This window comes from Podarcis tiliguerta (genome assembly GCF_965153285.1).
Source record: "Podarcis tiliguerta genome assembly, chromosome: 3".
In the NCBI taxonomy this organism is placed as follows: domain Eukaryota; kingdom Metazoa; phylum Chordata; class Lepidosauria; order Squamata; family Lacertidae; genus Podarcis; species Podarcis tiliguerta.
In genome coordinates, this window is record NC_139536.1 from 89906146 (window position 1) to 89920271 (window position 14126).

Sequence of the window (14126 nt, forward strand, 5' to 3'; positions counted from 1 at the left end):
GGACAGTAGCTGCAGCTGCCCAAAGGCCTCCAAAGGAGAGGGGAGAAGAGAGGGGGCTGAGGGAACACTTCACAAGTGAGTGTGTTCGAAAAGGGGTGAGGGGTTGCCAGTTCTGCAGGCAAGGGGTGACATAACTGGGCTCCTGAGCCCCACGGGGGTACCACAGAAATAATGTAGCTGGTCAAGGGAGCCGTGGACCCAAAAAGGTTGAAAACCTCCTGTGCACACAGTCCCACTGAACTAAATGAGATATACTTCTGAATAAATATACATAGCATAGGGATACATTTGTGTTTGGAAGTGTACTAAAGCTGCAGTTGTATACAGGCTTACTTAGAGCAAGAACCATCAAGTTCAGAGTTACATCTGCGTAAACACACAAAGATTGTACTGGGAATGGGGTTCACGACTGGGGTAGCCAAAGAATAAAATGCACAGTATTTTTCAGGAGTGAAATTACCGCCCTCTGGTGGAAAAGGAAGCAAATTATTTGAACTAAAGTGACGTGACCCATCCTTCGATGCAGGATGACCTGCTCCATTATGTATTTTGTATTTTTTATATTGTAGTTTTGTGCTGTGGACCGCTCTGCAATCTAGGGATATAGGTCAGTATACAAATTTAATAACTTTAATAATTTATTAATACCCAAGCATGCTATTTGCTGGTTCCAGGCCCATTGCTAGGAATAGTCTCCTGTCTTTTAAGATGAGTCATACTGAATCAGACTAAAGGAACAGCTATCTCAGCATCCTGCTCTCAGGTTCACTTCCCGCTTTTGATTTCCAGAACCGGCTATTCAGAAGAATACTTCTGACACTAGTAGTCATTGGAAGTCCTGTCATGAATTTTCCTGATCCTTTTTTCAAGCCACTCTAGCTAGCTGCCATTACATCTTGTGGGTACATATTCCTTAGCAATTGTGTGCTGTGTAAAGAACTACTTTATTTGCCTGAAGTGACAAAGGCTTCATACTGCTGTCTAGATGGGCAGGTGGGTATCAGAGAATTCTAATTTATAGAAACAGAATTTGTTGGGGAGGTGGCCCCATCCCCCTCTGCTGGCACCAATACCATACAGAGGCTGTTATACTGCTTTAATGTCAAAAGTAGCACTTGGGTGAAGAGGGCGAACGACATGGAAAATAATCCACAGTTGGAAAATCAACATTCCTGTGCCATTGGTGGTTATAAGCGGTGTTTCTAAAATATGCCATGAGGTATATGTGGTACATGATGATATGTGGGGGGGGGGAAGTGCTTGGAGGGTTTGTTTGTTTGTTTGTTTTCACAATCAAGTGGTATATCAAATCGTAGAAACTGTAGAGTTGGAAGGGACCCCCAAGGGTCATCTAGGCCAACCCCCTTGTAATGCAGGAATCTCGGCGGCTGAAACATCCCTGAAAGATGACCATCCAACCTCTGCTTTTTAAAACTTCCAAGGAAGGAGAGTCCACCACCCAGTTCCGATGTTGAACAGCTCTTAACTGTCAGCTATACAGCCGTTTTAAGTGTGTGTTTTAAGTGCAATATACCATGTGACACTAGATGGGGATGGTGAGCCTTATGGGAAATTCAATGTACAGTATTATTATTATTTTTAAAATGCTTTTTTAAAAAGGACTCTGTGTGTGTGTGTGTGTAGATTCCACCTCAGAAACTTCCCCCTGAACGTTTATTCGGAAACCTCCTTTCTCGTCACTTGAAGCCATGGGTTCGAGTCCTGCACCTCCGGGGGGGGGGGCGGACAAAAAAGCGCCGCTCCCTGCATTTTGGCGGCGAACCTCTTCTTTGGTACTCACCTTGTCCTATTAAGTGGGCCAATTCTTGCCATCCCTTTCAATCTCTTACGACCGGGGGTGGGGGGTGGATATAAGGATAACAGTGCGTGAGGCACCAGTGAAAGGAAAAGGCCATTGTGGGCTTTAATGCGGCGGCGCAACCCCACAAGGGCGGCTCTTTTGGGGGGGGGGTTGGGGGGGTCGCCTTTCCCAGGGAGCGGCCCCCGTGAAGCGGTCGGGAGGCGCGGCGGCTGTGAGGGCGGGCCTGTTCGGCAGAGGCGCCGGGATAAGGCCGGCCCTTCCGCTTTCCTCACCGCAAGGCCGCCCGGCGGTTTCTCACTCCGCCCCGCCGGAGACTCCGCCTCTGGGGAGAGAGGGCGCCCAAGATGGCCGCTCCCGCTGTGGGGCACAGCCCCGAGCAGCCGTCGGTTCTACTCCCGCAGCTCTCCATGGACCTGCTGCAAGTAAGTGAAGGCGAAGGGGGCGGCTTCGTGCGCCGCTTTCTCCAGGCCCGGCTCCGGCGGCTGCTTGCCAGCTCGCGAAACGGGGCTCTCTCTCGGGCTGCGGAAGGCGGGAAGGCGAGAGATGGGGGTCCTGAGGAGCCCCGGCGGGTAATCCTCGTCGTCTTCCCCTCACCTCAGCTCGGGGCAGCGAGCGCGAGCAGACGTTGGGACTCCAGGTCGGGGGGCGGGCGGGTTGGCCTGTGCTGCGATGGGGCCTGGGGTCGCTGTTTTTGTGGGGTGGGGACGGGATGGGATTGTGTGAAAGAACAAGTTCGAGAGAAAGAAAGAAAAAAGGAATAGGTTTAGGACCATTAGTAGAATGGTGGACGTGTCTCCCTCGCTCACATTCACACAAACACACGCACGCACGTGTCTTCTTCGCTCAAGTTAAAACCATTCTGCCGCGTTTACTACTTGGTCTGTGGCTGCATCCTGAACCCCAGCCGTACCATTACTAAGCCGAACCTTTAAAGGGTTTGGTCCTCTTTTTTTTCTTCTTTTGTGATTTTTCAAGAGAATGTTGGGTGTCTCACGCAGTCTTCTGTGTTGAGGCGTTCATTCCCGGTTATTAATTTTCTCAGATCGTCAAACTTTTTGACAGCCCGATCCCAGGCTCGAAGAAACAGTGGTAAATTATCTCATCTCACTCACTCTCCTGCAGGTTTAAACAGTCCACAAAGAATTTCCCCCTCTTCTCCTGCTTCCGAGGGGGTTCGGTGTCTTAAATGATGAAAGTTTAATGTTTTACAAAATACTTTTCCCAGGCTTTAGCTTGTGACGTCTTTGCTTTGATCTATTTACAAAACGGAAGGTGGACTTCCTGTTTAGACCTTCCCGTTTTAATGCCAAATTACGATGTTTAAAAAATCCAATTTTCCATTTTACTTACAAGTAATTACTTAGAGTCCAAATGTCCACAGGAAAAGTCGGCGCTTTCTGGCAACAGCAATGCGGCTTCACTCCTTGAAAGTAGCGGTTGATTCGATGTACCGCGCCGCTCACCCCACGTCGCTCCGGAGCCCCAAAACCGGGTCTCCCCGCGAGTAGGGGAGGCGCAAAAGGTACCAGCCGAATCCCAAGTCCATGGGCTTCTTCCGCCCGTGGTTTCTAACGGGTCTCCGCCTCGCCGTGGCGGTCAGACCCTAGTTTCCAAGGAGCAGATTCCTCCCGATCAGAGGAAATCCGCCATTGCCAGAAGTGCCAACCCGGAAGTGAGGCGTGCACGTTTTTTGGTTCGGTTGCTTGTTTTGCAGGTCATTCGTGTCTACGCGTTTTTGTATTTCGAACCTCCCTGTGGTCCTCGGATGAAGAGTGGTACGCAAATTTAATAAATATGTAAAATATATAAAAATAGTATTTCGTGAGATAGCGCTGAATGAAGCATTTGCCCATTGCTCCATTTCTCATATCCCACTAAGTCATGGCCCTATGCAAATTGTGTTTTTTTATATTTAATGAATAAATTAATAATAATAATAATATTTATTGAATTTCTGTTCTGCTGTTCATCCAAGGATAACAGGGCGATCTATCTTTCTTTCTTTCTATACCGCCCTATACCAGAAGGTCTCAGTGTGGTTCATATGAAATATCAAATACATAAAATCAAAAAAAAACCAACAACCCAATTAAAAAAAACCAAAAAAGAGCTTACAATATAAAAACTCATAAATGCATAACATAGTGACAAATAAAAACAATACAGCAACATTCACCTTCACCTGTGAATTACAAAGAAGATGGGTAATGGTTGAACAAGTAAGTGCGTTTAAGGACCTATGGACCATCATTACTAGTAAGATACTGAGAAACCTTGAAGCTTCTTTCAGTACACTTTGGAGACTGTATTGTCAGCAGCATATAACTTGGTTGTATAGCTGACACCAAATACCTATGATGAAAGTTCGTTTATTATGTGAACTGGTCATGTGTTTCCCTAAGAAGAAATAATATTTAATTACCTACATGTTTCTTATAGGCACACATTACAGTTGAAAATGAAGATGATGTACACTTCGTGTCTTTTAATCGCAAAGAAGCACCCTTTGTGAAAGTTAAAAGTAAGTTATTTTGTTTTTCCTATTAACACCTGATGGAATTTCTTACAACAGAAACTCATTTGATATACTTCAATCTACATCAAAGTATGTTCATGATTAAAATTCGGAGAATCTTGAATAGGAAGCTGCTGCCCTGCAACTTTCTATTCTAAAGTTTAGTCCATGTGAAAGTAATGATAAGTTTATACAAATGGCACAGTTAGGTATTGTTGTAAAAATTTGCCTATTCATTTTTAACTGAATGAGCTATACTGTGGGGTAAGGGACTGGCGTAAAGGCAACCACCATACCCCGTGATGACCATACTCTGTCATCACTGAATGGGAAAAGGAAAACCCACTACTCTGAAGAACACAGAATGGAACACCACCACCAGTGCCCACCAATCATGGGCCATGCCGGGCAAAAGCAATCCATTGATTATAATTGCATACAAACCAGGTTATTACTGGGTTTTGTTTAACAATCCACCATTCCTCAGGTTTGGCACCACAGGGAAATGTTGTTCGTTTAACAGTAGACGTGTTATCTTTGTAACCACGCAGGATATGGGGAGCAATTTAACCCAGGGCTCATGCAGGCTCATTCATGTGACAGGGAAGAATGGTTCCCCATTATATATGAATTGGCACAGCGAAAAGGGCCTGAGCAAATTTATGGCTGTGCATAAAAGCCAAATGTATATTGGCTGATAATTGTGAACGTTTATAACTGCATTGAGGGTTTTTTTTTACAAACAAGTGGTATAGAAATTTTATTGAATGAATGAATGAAATGAAATACAGTATCCATTTAATTTTCTTTTTTATAACAATTAGGCCCCTCCTGTAAAGATCTGGCAATCTGAAGGCAACCAAATTCCAACTTGCTTCATTGTTGAAGTGACTGATCTCAGGCAGGATGGTTTGATTCATCACCATGTTGATCAGCACTTGATGATACATGTGAGAATTCTTTCGCCATAGGCTAACAAACCACTCTTTAACCCTGTACAGAGTCTATAAACAGCAGAAAGCCCCGCTATGATGGATCATTGGTTCATTTGACCAGGAGATTCATGGACCTTGTCAAAGTCTCACCAGAAGGTGTTCTTGATTTAAATGAGGTTTCTCGGACACTAGGAGTGCGGAAACGAAGAGTGTATGATATCACAAATGTGCTGGATGGAATACATCTTATTCAGAAAAGGTCCAAGAACCTTATCCAGTGGGTGTAAGTTGATTTTCCTTTATGGCTTTAAAACAAGAACTGAGATCTTGTGTTAATTAAGCGCAGCATTACTCTGTCTGTACTTTTTATGGATTGGACACATACTAGAGCAGTGCCTACCCTTCTGAACTCCCTCCTGTTGCATATCAGACAAGTGGCATCACTATTATCTTTTTGGTGCCTATCAAAGACCTTCCTTTCCCAATAAGCCCAAGTAAAGATTTTTATCCCAGTCTGATTATGTACTGGACTTCAAATTGTTTGTTTTTATACATGTTTCATTGTTTCTGTTTTTATAGTTGAATCACTTCGGGGAGGGTTTTATGAGAAGCAATTCAGAAATTATATAAATAATCTTAACTGAGGAAAATGACACTTGTTTGTACATGGGTATTTGATTGTAGCCATAATTGCACTAAGTTATGCAACTCATATTATTAAACAAAGGTAGCTTCAGTATATAATACACAAATATAACATATAACACACAAATACATAGCCTGATCCTTTGCAGATGTTCATGAGCTTAGGTGTGGCAAACTCCGCAGAGAACTAGGCTATTAGTAAGTATTCTCTAGGGCTTCCAGGAGTTGACCATGTTCTTACCAAAAGCTCCTCTAGATATTGGTATGTAATGCAATGCTGCTTCTTTCTTTAGAGGGTGTGTGAAAGTATAAAAAATTTCATATTCTATTTTAGTGGATCAGATATTAAGCATATTACTATCAGGACACCAGAACATCAAAAGTTAAGAGATGAACTTTATGACTTAACAGAAATGGAAGAAGCATTAGATGAATTAATCAAGGACAGTGCTCATCAATTGTATGATTTAATAGATGACAAAGAAAAGGCAAGATATCCTTTTTCTGAAGCATTTGTAAGAATTTTGACTTGCTGGCGTTGAGTAACTGCGATTAAAATAGTGCTAGTGCTTCATATGAAAACATACATTCTACTGCTATTGAAATTCCTTGACAATCACATACACTAGCTTATGTAACTTACCAAGATATCCGTAGCATTCAGACTTTTCAAGAACAGATTGTTATTGCAATCAAGGCTCCAGAAGAAACCAAAATGGAGGTACCAGCTCCTAAACAAGTAAGTGCATCCTGGCATGTTTTAAATCACCTGGGTGGGGTTGGATGGCAGTTTAACAGACCTAGCTACACATGTTTTAAGGTCAAACTTAAGGTAGGGGGCAGGCACTTGAACCAGATCTCCTCCCTGAGTGGTATCATGTTCCTCTCCCACCCCACCCAGCTGCCCACCAACCTGTCAGCCTCAGAAGTAAAGTAAGGTTATAGATGAGCAGCATCTATATCAAATAGGATTGGGGACCCTTCTCAAACTTTCTGTGTGAAAAAACAATTTACTGCCCAGGACCTTAATTCTTCCCCCCCCCCCCCAAATATGTCAAGGCCTTGAGTTTTACAACATCTCTACCTCTACCTTTTATGGGAGGGGCGCGGGTGGTGCTGTGGGTTAAACCACAGAGCCTAGGACTTGCCAATCAAGGTCGGCGGTTCGAATCCCCGCGACGGGGTGAGCTCCCGTTGCTCGGTCCCTGCTCCTGTCAACCTAGCAGTTTGAAAGCACATCAAAGTGCAAGTAGACAAATAGGTACCGCTCCGGCTGGAAGGTAAACGGCATTTCCATGCGCTGCTCTGGTTTGCCAGAAGCGGCTTAGTCATGCTGGCCACATGACCCGGAAGCTGTACGCCAGCTGCCTCGGCCAATAAACCGAGATGAGCGCCGCAACCCCAGAGTCAGCTACGACTAGACCTAGTGGTCAGGGGTTCCTTTACCTTTACCTTTTATGGGAATGTTTACTACAGCATGGGTCCAACCCTGCTCTCAGCCAATGTTGTTGTCTTGCAGGACTGCATAGAAGTACGCATCAAAAGCACAAAGGGACCCATTGATGTTTATTTATGTGAAGTGCCATTGGACGATCCAAATGCTGATGTTTTGAAAAATATGGTTAACATTTCGTGTGAAAGTAGACAGGCAGTGGATGATTATGGAGGTAAAGATGGTAATGGTATGGATGCTTATAAAAATGACATGCAATTACAAGTTTCCTGCTCCTTGGAAACGTGGTTAAAACCTGTATCGGCATAAATGCATGTTGTCTGCTAATCTACAGATACACTTAATCTCAGATGTGTGATAAGGTATCTTAATTTTTATTTTAATTATTTCAATATAATTAATAAACTGATTAAAGAGTTTAGAGTAGGTGGCAGTTCAACATCTGGGAATAAAATAGAAGCTCAGTATGGACTAGGTAAAAACCTCAGTGGGCAGACAGTGGTTTCAATGTGATTTAAAGCACAAGTTGTTTTGGGATTTTATCCCCATACCTAAATATGTTCGGCAGATTACCTGAATGTGGTTTGCTATTCCAGTATATTCCTTTTCTTCAAATGGCTTGCCTTTTGTGTCCACCTCTACAGTGAGCAATATCAGAGATACGAAGAACTGCTAGACTACTGAGGCCTTTGATTACTGAACTTCCACTTCATGGACTTCCCTGGATGTGCTTCATGGAGGGACAGTGCAGGCACCACAAATTTCTGTCCCAACTACAGTTAAGAGAACAAGAGCAGGCACTGGATTTGCGGACTCTCTACCTTGAGCTAATATTTCCCCCCTAACCTTTCCTTTGGCACAGAAGTTGAGGGTAAAGTCACATCTTGCCTTCCCCTTTTCATGCTGGTTTTGCTCTGGAATAATGTGTTCACAACTAAATGACGAAGTTATACTGTGCTGTCATGCTAAAAAAAAAGCCTTAAATTAAAAATCTGAAAACGTGGATTAGGGTTGTCCTTTTATACAGGTCTTGTGTGCCGCATATTATAGCCACCCTAAACTATTTAATGTGTCATTAAAGGGCCTCTTTTTCATCTTCATACATGGAAGTGGCAATGAACACGAAGTTGTAATTAACTGCTTAATAAAAAAAATATTAGCTCTTCAGAACTGACTGACCCTGGAACAAAACATGCTCAGTAAGGGACCATTTTTGAAGAAATGCACTTTAGTTCTGAAGCTGCACTATTGCCCAGTGGAATTGTTAAACCATTATTCCACTGTAAAGATTTGGGAAAGGAAATGTTTCACACAAGAACAAGACTACAGAAAACAAGGTGATTTTTATTTTCATTTCATGGATGTTGTTCATGTGATATGCCTTGAACTCTGTATGAAACTGGCTTGAAGTCCTCAAGAAGCTGAAATTGCTTGGTCCATGTGTATATATGTATATCATGTTTAAATGGTTATCAGTGGAAATTTGGGCTGCCTCTGTACAGTAAAATTCAAATAAACACTAACTGATAAATACTACACATACAAAGTATTTGTCGTTTTTGTTTGACTTTGAAGCTCCATTGATTTACAGTTGTTTCAAACCTTTCATGTATGAATTTATAGCTTGTGAACTATAAATTGCAGGAGCAGTCAGAAGGTAGATTGAGGTCTATCAGATGAGTTTTGGGTGACTCTTCCCCCAGCCCTGCCTAATTAGGCTGCAGAAATGAAGGAAATGGGGAGGGGAAAAGGAGAGACCTGGAATGGTTTTACTTGAAAGCACCATCTTCATTCCCAAATTCAAAGCATCCACCACTATTCTGCACTTGGCAGCAGCTCATGGATCTTGAGTTTCTAGGAAAAATAACATGGATCCTATACACTTGAAATCTGCCCTCTCCTAAACTAAAACATACATTACAACAGGGATGTTTCTTTTCATAAATGAAGCAAAGTCTTATACATGTTTACTACTACTACTACTACTAATAATAATAATAATAATAATGTTATTTGTACCCCGCCTTTCTGGCTGGGTTTCCCTAGCAACTCTGGGTGGCTTACAGCATATCTAAAAACATAATAAAAACATCAAGCATTAAAAACCTCCCAACACAGGGCTGCGTTCTGATGTCTTCTGAATGTTGTGGCATTCTTTATCTCCTTGACATCTGAAGGGAGGGCGTTCCACAGGGAGGGCACCACTGCCAAGAAGGCCCTCTGCCTGATTCCCTGTAACTTCACTTCTCGCAGTGAGGGAACCACCAGAAGACCCTTGGAGGTGGACCTCAGTGTCCAGGCTGAGCGATGGGGGTGGAGACCCTTCTTCAGGTATATTGGGCTGGAGCCGTTTAGGACTTTAAAGGTCAGCACTGGGAGCCAGTGAAGATACTTTAGGACCGATGTTCTATGGTCCTGGTGGCCATTCCCAGTCACTGGTCTAGCTACTTGGAAGCAAGATTCACTGCATTCAAGGGAGTTAAGTGTACATGGGATTGCGGTTTCTCCTTTTGCATGCAGTATCAAAATATAATTGCTTTACAACAGTGTTTTGTTTTTCTAACTTGGTGCATAATTAACATATTTTATCTTGTCTCAAATTTCAGAAATGTAGGAGTACTACAAATTGGGTAACTGAGCAGACTAATCCCAGTTTGCCCTGGGCTGGAAAAGAGGGTTTGGGTTGCGTGGAGGCATATCCATTCACTGACGTGGCGCTCTCCCATCAGTCCGTCAAATGTGTGGGCGAGTGGAAGTGCCTGCCATCAGCAGACGTGCGAAAATGGGAGGCAAGGCTGAGCTAGCTTCGGCTCTGTTAGATTCTGAGGTGGCTCCATTGTCACTGCTGGTGGCATTGGTCCTGATCGTTCTAGTTCCAAGAAAAGACAACAAGCAGGGCCAAAGAACACATGGACTGCACTACCTTATAGTTTCATTACTAGTAATAAAAATTCTCTGGGTTGTAGCCCAGTAATTCCTTCCATAAATAAGGTTAATAGAAGTACAGATTATGGACTATGCCATGATAGAGTGTTTGTTGTGGGGGAGGAAGGGAAAGAAGAATGTTAGCCGCTTTGAGACTCCTTTGGGTAGTGATAAAGCAGGATATCAAATCCAAACTCCTCCTCCTCCTCCTCCTTCTTCTTCTTCAGAAGTAATGGTTCAAATTCTCCCTCCTTACTCAGCTCTCCTATGCAGACAAACTGGAGCAATCAAGTTTCCTGGGGCTGCATTTTCATAGGTTGGTTGTATGCAGAACAGGACTTCCGCAGCCTGTGTTTCCGTTTGGGAGAATCCTGGACTTAGCACTCAGGAGTTCATTTGAGAACAAGGGACAAGAAGATCTAAGAGAAATTACCTTGGCACCTCCTCTAGTCGTTCCCAGATTTCGCTATCATGACATCCCACAGGGCCTTGGTTCTGCTTGCAATAGAGGTTTTGGTAGCTTAAATTTCTCCGTTCCATCCCTCCACCCTGTTCCTATTACAGTTCATACGGCTTGAAGTTAAATTGTGGCTGAAGAAGAGAAACTGTGTTAGGTGTTTCGTTGATCCACCATATGTGATGCCAGTTAAACAACCAGAAACCGAATCTATGCAAGCCTAAGCAGGTGGTGGCAGTAGCCAGGGGTCCTTGCCAAAAGCAGTTCTTGTGGAGGCTCCAGAACAGAAACCTTGTCATGCTTATCCATACCTTGTACCCAATTTGCTGCTGGAATGTGCTGTACGTGGGGCTGCTCTCACCTCCTGGCCAATTTTGGGTGCTCAGTTATATATTGCAGTCTGTTTTTGAAGAAATGTATTAGTTGCTAGTTTGCTTCCTGGCTGAATTCAGTCAGCCAATTTAAAGTATACAATAAACCTTCACAGTACAACATAAAACATTTTAATTGTACATTACCAATTGTTATGAGTGATAAGCCTTCGAAATGAAAAACGATGGAGGAACAGAAGCCAAACTTCTGCATATCGTTGAGATTATAAGACTCTCTAGATCCCACAACATTGTGTTTTATATCATGTTTGTGGAGCGACTCGAGTAAAACAGCCTAAGGAGAAGCTCACTAGAGACATACAACATAAGACATATATGCATGTATTTGGTCGGAATTTCATCAGAAGCTAGAAGGGCTTCCACCTAGGAAATGTATGGAAAATATGGTGCTGTAATATCTTGTGTGTTTAAAGTGAGGATTTCTTACTGTATTTCCTGAGGAAGTTTGGACATAAATATTAGTCTCTCATCTACTGCTGTTGTTCTGGAGACTTCACCTTTCATAATTGCATATTATATTGGGTTGAATTCAAGGTACAGTCGTACCTCGGGTTAAGAACTTAATTCGTTCTGGAGGTCCGTTCTTAACCTGAAACTGTTCTTAACCTGAGGTACCACTTTAGCTAATGGGGCCTCCCATGCCGCCACGCAATTTCTGTTCTCATCCTGAAGCAAAGTTCTTAACCCGAGGTACTATTTCTGGGTTAGCGGAGTCTGTAACCTGAAGCGCCTGTAACCTGAGGTACCACTGTACTGGTACTTACCTTTTAAATCCATTCCTGGTCTGATACTCACACACTTTAAGAGACACAGCTTTCTAGTTTAGTCCTTACAGCAGTTTCAGTCAGCAGCCCAGGCCCTGTTACTTCACAGCGGTAGAATTGTAGAACTGTAGAACTTCAAAGTTGAAAGGGCCTTTACTGCAGTTACTCCCAAATCCTGGAATGTCGCCCTGTGAGAAACTCGAGGCTGTTGTGGCCATGTCTTTCTGAAGAGTGCAAAACTTGCCTTGGCAGCCAATGTGGCTCATTGACTGACTCTGCTATATAAATCATTGTACAAAATCACAGTTGTCATGTAACAAACTGCTTTCTTACTCCAGGTGGCAGTCTTGTGCTTTTGAGAGAAATCAGACTCTCCCTTTCTATGCATTATGATGATTCCGGCAGTGCTTCTGTGGTGTCGAGATAGCCAAATGTTTGTTTTCAGCCGGAACGGATTATTTTGATGACACACTGATAAATCTGTGTAGTCAAGTGGTTATTACTTCCTATTTTAAAAGGCAAAACGGGTACAACTTCTACCGGAGACAGTAAAAAAGCTGTGCTTTGCATAAGGGTGAAGCTCATTCCGTGCCCCTGGTATTGGTGATCTCAACCATCTTCCCATATGCAGCCCTAGGGATGTGAACGTTGGTTTAACTGTCACTGGGGGACCTTAATTAACAGCTAAGCAGAGGCTGAAGTATGCAGAAGAACAGAAGAATACGCACATTCTTGTTGACTGCTGCAGGTTTAGAATTTTAAGCAATCGACTGGCGCTAAACTAGGGGAGCCAGAAGAAGTGAATATGGCTGGGTGCTAGTCAGCCATGATCAGTCAGGCTTGACTAGTGTTTGGTGACACCTAGAAGAATAATAAGAGGATCAAGGGAGAAGAGACTTGAAAGGAAGGCTGAGGAGTTTGGTGCCCCAAGGCTTGCTGGTGGCCAAAGGCTAGCTGAAGAGGGCAAAACATATTTACAGAGGGGTCCATTTTGTTTACAGAGCTGAGAGGGGAGAAGTAGTGAGCGAGTCAGTCTGCAAATCTAGGCTCTGGTAGGAAAGCTAGAGGTACTGTAGATTCCATGATGGGACAGCAAAAACAGATCTGCGCTTCAGTAGGTTGATGGTAGTGGTTGAAACAGAGGCTTCGACAAAATATCCTAGTAATTATATAGTGTTGGTGAGGCTAAAGTGGGGTGGAGGAAATGCAAGTGCAAATTGGAAAGGTGCTTTAATAAGGTTCCTCAAAACGGTCTTGTTTTAGTAGTGGTGTAAAATAAAGCTTTGGTGTTTAAAGTGACAGTAGCAAGTTGACCCATTTAAAGAGACAGTGCTATATTAAAGTAACCACATAAGCTTGTGCCCTACCTAATCTTGTAATAAATAAGCACTGATATATTTGTTGACTATAGTAATTATATCTTACGAGCTTTGTACCATGCCTATATTCCACAGTTACTCTAGGGTTAATTGTAAGATAAGGGTGCAATGGGTATAAGTGATTTTAAATGGTGGCAGCAGTATGGTTTGAAGAACCACTGGAGGGGAAGTTTTGGGGTTTTTTTTTTAAATAGGAATACCCTTCTTCCTTCACCGCAGTGCCAAGCCATTTAGGGATTTAAAGGTAAACGCCAGAACTTTGAACTGAGCCCAGAAACAAATAGTCAGCCCATAAAGTCTCTCTAAACAAGTGAGATAATTTGAAACGGGAGCACTAACCCAAAGTCTACCTGCCACACTTCACACAAGCTGAAGCTTCTGAACAATTCTGAAAGACAACCCCATGCATAATGTGTTGCAGTAGTCCAAAAGAGCATGGATAACCATGGCTGGACAATGGATGCTGCTAATGTACCACTCAAAACCGGTGAAAGACACTCCATGCTCCACTTGCCGCTCCATACATGACACTGGGCCTCTGATCTATCAGGATAAAGCCTCAGTTTGTTGACCCCCTTCAGGTCTATTACCAAACCCAGGCACTGATTCAGCCCTTCCACAACATCAGCTGACTTGAATGACAAGGAGAAATATATCAACAAGCATTTGCTACGGCTTTAGTTCCAAAGAGCTCTGGGACTCCATTACTCATGCAGATCAGACATTGTTTATATTTGAAGTCACAGTCATCTAAAATAACTGGGTAGAACCACCTCGACCTAACATTTGGGGTAAAAGAACTAGACAACAGCAGCAACGCCCCGTCCCAAAAAAAGGTG

General features: G+C 43.2%; 2 protein-coding genes and 1 long non-coding RNA gene across 4 annotated transcripts in view; 1 reads left to right on the forward strand and 2 right to left on the reverse strand.

The window, feature by feature from the left end:
- Positions 1-1936, reverse strand: part of GREB1 (growth regulating estrogen receptor binding 1) — a 98419-nt gene extending 96483 nt beyond the window's left edge. Inside the window, exon 1 of the mRNA XM_083431343.1 lies at positions 1802-1936. The gene's annotated coding sequence lies outside the window, so the exon portion shown is untranslated. The remainder of the gene's footprint in view (positions 1-1801) is intronic.
- E2F6 (E2F transcription factor 6) lies at positions 1695-8906 on the forward strand. 2 transcript variants are annotated; one of them, XM_083431808.1, is made up of 7 exons: positions 1695-1793; positions 4262-4343; positions 5339-5555; positions 6252-6410; positions 6542-6656; positions 7437-7584; positions 8015-8906. In XM_083431808.1, exons 1-7 carry the CDS (start codon positions 1710-1712, stop codon positions 8044-8046), a joined length of 837 nt encoding a protein of 278 aa, XP_083287934.1. In that variant the 5' UTR covers positions 1695-1709; the 3' UTR covers positions 8047-8906. The 2 variants fall into 2 exon arrangements, with proteins under 2 accessions (XP_083287934.1, XP_083287935.1); XM_083431809.1 differs by lacking the exon at positions 1695-1793 and adding an exon at positions 2132-2244.
- Positions 6964-7459, reverse strand: LOC310673454. The gene is made up of 2 exons (XR_014509029.1): positions 7370-7459; positions 6964-7001 (listed from the first exon to the last, which is right to left on the reverse strand). It is a non-coding gene; the product is annotated as an uncharacterized lncRNA (long non-coding RNA).
- Positions 8907-14126: the final 5220 nt, after the last annotated feature.